This window comes from Oncorhynchus kisutch, linkage group LG28 (genome assembly GCF_002021735.2).
Source record: "Oncorhynchus kisutch isolate 150728-3 linkage group LG28, Okis_V2, whole genome shotgun sequence".
In the NCBI taxonomy this organism is placed as follows: Eukaryota; Metazoa; Chordata; class Actinopteri; order Salmoniformes; family Salmonidae; genus Oncorhynchus; species Oncorhynchus kisutch.
Genome location: NC_034201.2, coordinates 787,816 through 795,960, shown reverse-complemented (window position 1 = coordinate 795,960; position 8,145 = coordinate 787,816). Strand labels below are relative to the sequence as shown.

The 8,145-nt window shown below is 40.7% G+C and overlaps 1 protein-coding gene across 2 annotated transcripts in view; it reads right to left on the bottom strand.

Moving 5' to 3' along the window:
• Positions 1–1,879: 1,879 nt before the first annotated feature.
• The window catches only part of LOC109872573 (calcium/calmodulin-dependent protein kinase type II subunit alpha), a 109,552-nt gene continuing 103,286 nt past the window's right edge, over positions 1,880–8,145 (bottom strand). For both annotated transcript variants that reach the window (XM_031808235.1, XM_031808236.1), the window contains 2 exons: positions 4,200–4,428; positions 1,880–3,931 (listed from right to left, as the gene is read on the bottom strand). In XM_031808235.1, the coding sequence (XP_031664095.1) occupies positions 3,928–3,931; positions 4,200–4,428 (233 nt within the window). In that variant the 3' untranslated portion in view covers positions 1,880–3,927. The remainder of the gene's footprint in view (positions 3,932–4,199; positions 4,429–8,145) is intronic.

Sequence of the window (8,145 nt, the reverse complement as noted above, 5' to 3'; positions counted from 1 at the left end):
AAAACATGCGGATAAGCTAGTTAAGAAGCTGAGATTTAAAGTAGGCTTCTTTTATAGAAATAGATCATTCCTCTCCCTAAACAGTACAGTACAGTACAATATCTGTACCTGCTCTCTTGTAGTTTAATTTTTTGCTGTTTAATTGCATTAGCAAGTTGATTTGTGAATTGTTTTGTGCTCAGGGCACCATTGAGAATGAGACCCTGGTCTCAATTGGGCTCCTCTTAATAATTAAAAGTGAAATAAAATACAAATGAAAGGTCACTACCTTTAATCTAAATTAGCTGCAATGGAATATTCAGTACTGTATCCACATACCATGTTTACACTGAGTTAAGGTTGCCCATTCGTGTGCCAAGCTACAGCATTTCTGCCCCTCTCAAACAGGTCAACTTAATCTCTAGGCAAATGGTCCAATTTCGGCTGCCACACTTTAGTATAAATGTTTTAATTTCCCCTTTATCCTGGAGCTAAATCTTTCTATAGGCAAAACCTCCCAGATTCTTAATACATGATCATTGCATGGGTTGGTTTTTTAATCCAAGTTAAATAACTGTTACTGTCTTTTCTTAGTAACGATTGGTTTCATTAGCCATGGTTAATACTGTGTGGGTCAGTTTCCTGGACAGAGAGGAAGCCTAGTCCACAGCATTATCAATAAAGAAAGTCCATTGAAATAGCTTTTCAGTCCAGGACTAGTGTGTCCAGCATGCAATTTATAGTAGACCGCATCTTGTATTATCTTAGATTTACGCTAGACCTGTCTTTTTCCTCAAGTATCAACTTACATCGCCATATAACTCATTAGATAGAGAAAATGCATACACGTATACTGACCAGTATCCCTCACCAAAGTCAAAATGGCCAAGAAGTCCTGGAGAAAGTGGGCAAAATGTATGGTGCTTTAGAAAATGGTTATGCTCCTTGAATAGCTGTCATCTCATCTTAGTCCTCTCTTCTACAGTGTGAAAGTAATGTGAACAACGTGTGACGCCTGACATCCGCTCAGATTGTGGCCAAAATTTGCTACCTGTACTTCTTAATGTTTTAAGGCCTAGTGAGCAGCTGAAACACTTTCTATGTATCATTTCCACACAAAAAAGGGACCCTAAAAGTGAATATATACATTATAATAATAATATAATACATTTAAACAGATCTTTCCATTTGTTAGGCGTCATCATGTTTATTTTGTGTCAGGCAAAACACAAATGAAACAAACCTTTAAAGAAACTAGTTTGATGCAAAGTAACAATAGCTCTTAATACAAGCCCATACCAACAAAAAGATTGGGATACCACATATAGATGATTAGACAGACGTTGTGGATTACAGGTGGCATATCATGCTTTGATTAATGTTGTGCTTCTTTGAAAAACACCATTAAATACCGTTAATAGAATCTGGACTAGTTCTGTGTTAGATGTGCAGTGCTATACACAACAAGGACTCCGTAGTCACTAATATACAAATGTAACAACAAGATGTTCTACTTTAAGGCGCTTTGTAAAAAAAAACATGAATCTAACTCTCAATACAGGAAGGAAACCAGATACTGTAGGCCTAAACATGAAAACCAAAGTTCAACTGGAGTGGTGGGTCTCATTTTCCATCTCTCAGAAGTGGTTTCATAAAACTGTCCCCGCTCAAAGCGTGGAGCAGTTTGAAAAGAAATGGCATCCTGCATTAAGGAGATAGGTCTCACTCAATCGCCTTAAAAGGTCAAAGTTTCAAAGAAAGGTCCAAGAAAGAAACATTATTCCACACTGTGTCTTGGGAATCAAATCAATTCCATCATTAAAATAATACCAATGATCGAAGGCCTATATATCACGTTCCAAAAACTCGGACCACTCAAAACACTGTAAAAGACGGGCAATGCCTTTGACATTATAATATCCTTTTATTTACAGCCCCACATTCACAAGATATTATATAACGACGGAAAATTACTACTTTGACCCTTTAGAAAATGTATTTTTCTAAACACACACACACACGTCAACTTCGTTACGTTACAAACGTGCATGCCTCAAAAGAAAGTGTAACTTACCCAGAATATTAAAAAAAGCCGTGCTCTTATACAGTACCATAAGGTCCTCTCAATGTGCTCCTGTCAACGGTACGAGGAGCGGAACAACCTCAACATCAGAGCAACAGTCTGATTGAGGTTCTAATGCCGTATTAAAGTGGCAGTAGGCCTGGCCATTATCACAATAAGACTAAACTACTGTATAAAACAAGTATACATTCTGTAGAATCAGTTCTAGAAAAGACACAGAGAATTTGGCAGTTGGGGTTCTTGGTGTCTCCTTCCCTATCAAATATTTTGAGGAAAACATTTGCCATATTCAGCGGATTTGTTCACAAATTGCTTTGCAGTACAAAGTGGGATATTCATCTATAGTGAACTGCCAATAGTATACAACTTTGGAAGAAAAAAAAAGCTAAATCCCTTTCGGCAGTTTTTCACAGCACAATCAAACATTCTGTGAGGAGCTTATAGAGGTGATATAATTTTCTAATTTGTCCAGTATTTACATTCTTCTGACAGTAAAAAGATAAAACACTGGTAAAATCTCAGAGTACATCTGAAATGTCACATTTAACACATTTTGAGGACTACAAGCCCAAGCAGAGAGAACCAACGCTCATTTTACACTTGCATGCAATATAATGTGATGCTAACACTGGAGAGGAAAGAAAGTGAAGGAATGGAACACATGGATAAAACAAAGTCACTTAAAATCATTGCCATTTTAAAATCCACACCAAATCTTTATCACACAATTTATTTTTTACAATCGGACTTATTGCAGAAAATCCTGGGGTAGTGTTAGTGGTCTTTTGCAAATTGCTTCTTACTTTAAACTGTAGTAGGCAGAATACTGTACTTTAGAATATCTGTTGCAAGTGAGTTAAACTGCTCTAACAAGCAGGAGGGTTTGTATTGATAACACTAATAGGTAGGGAAGATCTGTACACCCACAGTCCTCATTGGGAAAACCTAAAGAAGCGCTTTAATATTACTTTCCCCTACAGTACCCTACCCATGTTAAATATAGCTGTTTCTGTAGATATAAAGATGTATTTGTGTATAGTATTGAAGCCCAGAAATGGCACTTTGTTGCCCTAGTCATATAATCACATGAGGTGAGTGGCTATTCAGACTAGCGGTCCACCATTTAATCATTTAAACCTGTGAGGGGAAAGTACGGTTTCCTCTGTTGTCTACGCTATAAATGTGCTCGAGGCACCATGATCATGGGGTGGTGGATTATCAACTGTGGAATACACCATAAGACCCATAATCAAAAGGAACATTTCACTGTCCGTGAATGTTTGCCCACTTCTCATAATCCAATCCATGTCAAATTAAACAAACATGTACAGTAGATATTTTGGTTCAGTGACACATGGTACATCGTCAATGTTTCTATCATAGCCTGCAAGTCCGGGTTCAGAGGATGGCGTGGCGGTGTGTAACGGTATGGTGTAAGTGCAACTGCATTGAAAAGGCAAAGTCACGTGTAAAAAAAGATCTAGGCGGCGATTACGGCAAGTGCTTTAGAGATTCAACCCCACTCACACATCCATTTGTACTAATTGTGCCTCTGCCAATGAAACATGATGAGAAAAAAAATTAAGTCAGAGCAGAGACCGAATGACAAGCGCCGAGATGGTCCTGAAACGCACAGCATATATACATACATGAGAGCCTGACACGGTGTGACATTTATGCGATTGGCTTGTGACAGACAGCGTTGAGAGGAGTAATCTGATTTCAAGTAAAGAGATGAGATGCAGTGGGCTCGTATTTCCTCAGGCCGGTCGGTGGGCATCCCTCTGTGTCCCCATGCAGCCAGCTGGTCACCCACCTGTGTCACTCAGAGAGATGTCTCACTCAAACCCTCCCGCCTCTGGAGCTCAGCTGGGCGCAGGGGAGGAGACAGAGAAACGGAAAGGTTAACTTTACCTCATTCAAAAACAAATAGGAGGGAATTAAAGAGACGAAAAAGAAACACTGAAAACATAATGCAGTAGTCTGTGCCTGTCCAGCTAATGTATCTCTGGCATTGAGTAATAATAGGCCTGCATGCAATTGCAACAACTCCCACCAGATGGCAGGCCCTGATCTGAGATCTGTCTCCAGTATAGACAGTAGAAGAGCGGTGAGGAGACTCACCAGACTGACTTACTTGGTGATGGCGGAGGGTGATCCAGAGCGGTGGAAGTGGACTATCTGCCACTTGCCGTCGCGGCGGTGCCAGATGCGTGTCTCCTCCGACTGGGCGGTGCGGGGCATGCCGTTGGTGTCGATGTATTGGGTGATGCGGATGTAGGCGATGCAGGCAGCTTCCTCCCCGATCAGGTGGATGTGGGGGTTCAGGATGGTGGTGTGGACAGGCTTACTGTTCTTAGACCACACTGGGGTGAGGAGTAGTAAACAAATAAGACAATAGTCAGTCAATTAATAAGTCATTCTACAGGAATTTTCACAGTGGTTTATGACTAGGTATGCCATGTTTTCTCTCGCTGATGATGTCACTTTTCCCTTATCAATTCTTTATGTAGTTAATATTTGAGTGGGTTCATTAATGTTATCATATCAGCATGTCTCTCTCAGCCTGCCACACTCTCATTATGTTTCTCTCCCTTTCTCTCCATTTCTCTCTTCCTCTTTCTCGCTCTGCCATTTTCCCAAATAGCCCAATCAAGCCCATTAGAGCCGTTTCCACTGCCTGGGAGAAGTAGTGGCTGATATGAGAGGATTAGAGCAGAGCAGGGTTGGTCCATTACTCACCACAAATGAGAAATCAGGGAGCAAATGAGCCAGAAGCGTGCTGTCTGCAGCCACGGCTGGACACAGCCACTGCATCAGCTAATGAGCGCAATATTCACTTACAGAAACTGGCCCCAAGCTTCTGTTCTCAACAAGCTTCTGTTCTCCACAACTTCCTGTAATCCTGTAATTGTCACCTTGGTAGTTTACTCCTGCATTGTTTTTATCAAAAATATATTTCTTGGTCCTGCTATAAATTACGTGCCGCTTATATAGTCTTCATAAACACTACATCAACGTGTCAGAAATCACATGTTTATGTCATGCTCTATAAAGGGTTTATTAAATGTGGCATAACTGTGTGACATGACCACCAATGTCAAATGTGACATAAACCTGTGTTTTATAAGGGGGGGGCATAAGCACTGCTTAATAAAGTATTACATCATATTAAATAGGCTTCAAAGTGTCATGCATCTAGGTAGAGCATAGCAATGCCAGGATAGTGGGTTCGATTCCCACGACCATCCCATACGTAAAAATGTATGCATGCATGACTGTAAGTCGCTTTGGATAAAAGCATCTGGTAAATTGTATATATTATATTATATTATTCTAAAATATTTATAGGATGGCCCAACCTCTTTCCCTCTTTAGTGCATAGCTAGTATTGGACATGACCTCAACTTTCCCCCAAAATGCAGTGCTGCAAGATGACACACACTCTAAATTGCAGTCATGCTCAGCAAAAAACATTGGTAGGAAATCCATTTGTATTTCCAATTTTTTTTTCTCTGTTTTGTTTTTACAGGTTTCGGTTTCCCCCAGTTTTTTCACACTTTTCAATAGAAAAACAAACTAAATTGGATTTTTCTGTGTTCGCAACAATGCTTAAAACATCTTAAGCTGACAGTCCCCAAAATCGGGCACTGGATGTACTAAAAAATAGGTACAGTGTATTCAAAAAGTATTCAGACCCCTTGACTTTTTCCACATTTTGTTACATTACAGTCCTATTCTAAAATTGATTCAATAAATGTTTTTCCTCATCAATCTACACACAATATCCCATAATGATGTTTTTAGAAATCTTTGCAAATAAAAATAACAAAAAATTCAATGAAATATCACATTTACATAATTATTAAGACCCTTTGCTATGAGACTCAGTATTGAGCTCAGGTGCATCCTGTTTCCATTGATCATCCTTGAGATGCTTCTACAACTTGACTGGAGTCCACCTGTGGTAAATTCGATTGATTGGACATGATTTGGAAAGGCACACACCTGTCTATATAAAGGTCACACAGTTGACAGTGCATGTCAGAAAAAAAAACAAGACATGAGGTCGAAGTAATTGTCCGAGACAGGATTGTGTCGAAGCACAGATCTGGGGAAGGGTACCAAAAAATGTCTGCAGCATTGAATGTCCATAATAACACAGTATCCTCTATCATGGAAGAAGTTAGGAACCACCAACACGCCAAACTGAGCAATTGGGGGAGAAGGGCCTTGGTCAGGAAGGTGACCAAGAACCCGATGGTCACTCTGACAGAGCTCCAGAGTTCCTCTGGCGATGGGAGACAACCATCTCTGCAGCACTTCACCAATCAGGCCTTTATGATAAAGTGACCAGACGGAAGCCACTCTTCAGTCAAAGGCACATGGCAGCCCGCTTGGAGTTTGCCGAGAGGCACCTAAAGACTCTCAGACCATGAGAAACAAGATGCTCTGGTCTGATGAGACCAGGATTGAACTCTTTGGCCTGAATGCCAAGCGTCACGTCTGAAGGAAACCTGGCACCATCCCTTCGGGGAAGCATGATGGTGGCAGCATCATGCTGTGGGGATGTTTTTCAGCGGCAGGGGCTGGGAGATTAGTCAGGATCGAGGGAAAGATGAATGGAGCAAAGTACAGAGAGATCCTTGATGAAAACCTGCTCCAGACCTCAGACTGGGGAGAAGGTTCATCTTCCAACAGGACAACGGCCCTAAGCACACAGCCAAGACAACACAGTATTGGCTTTAAGATAAGTCTCTGAATGATCTTGAGTGGTCCAGCCAGAGCCCAGACTTGAACCCGATTTAACATATCTGGAGAGACCTGAAAATAGCTGTGCAGCGACGCTCCCCATCCAACCTGGTTGACCTGATACAACCTGATAAGGGTGTTGTGTGCAGATTGATAAATATATATATAATTGAATACATTTTAGAATAAAAAGTCAAGGGCTCTGAATACTTTCTGAATATGTTTGCATTTGAATACTGTATATGTTTACATTACTTATTTGATTGGTTTCCCACCGTTTTAGAAGTCAGAAGACATTCCTAGGATGATGTCATCATCCCCAGTCGAATAAACCTGTATTTGTCTCTATCTACTGTTATGGCAAAGAAAAACATGAATCCAGCTGGACTGAATCAGGACACAGACATGGCAAAGCAATAGCGGAATTTGTCTCAAGCAGGCGGATCTAAATACAAAAACGTTCATAGTTCTCCGATAAAGAATGCGACCTACACCCTTCCTTAAACCTGAAATAAGTAAATAAGTCATTTTGTGGGGGAAGTCAAACATTTGTTTTTTATGTCGGAGGCAGACACATTGCATATGCTCACAATGACTGAAATCGGGGCCCTTTAGTCCTTCTCCTCTTGTCTGTTTAATGTGGATTGAGACGTTCACAAATTTAACAGATTTTAACTATCACGAATGTCAGCCTTTATTAGCTCAACGTAATTTAAAGCAGGACCTCTTTGGGTGATAGCTATTCAAGTTTGGTCACGTATACCTCCGCTCCCCCGCTCTGGTGCTCAATGTCTCCGGCCTACTAACCACCGATCCTGACAACCCATTATTACGCACACCTGGCAACCTTCATTACACACACCTGTGCCTCATCATTAGGCACACCTGGACTTCATCACTTTCCTGATTACTCACCCTTTATCTATCCCTCCATTGTTATCACCCTTCAGGCAGTATTGTTTCTGTGTTCATATGCCACTCTTATTCATCTATTCACTCTGTTCGTTCTTATTAAACTCACCAACTGCACCTGCTTCCTGACTCCCTGCGTCGTCGTTACAAGTGGAATAGAGAAATCAAGTTTTTTTTTTTATCAACAATTTTGAATTGGTTTGGATATTTGACTACTTCTCCAATCAACTAGCTAGCTGTTTTGATTTGAAATACCAGCCTAGATCTTCCTATATCATCGCATTGCCCGTAGCCAAAGACCGTTTTTCATGCGTGCAGTTTTCTGTACATTGCTTCGGAATGGTTGCTTCAACTGCTGGATGGAGGTTTTTTTTTCAAACAGAAGACTTTTAGTGGCTTTTTGCTGCTTTGATGTGCTT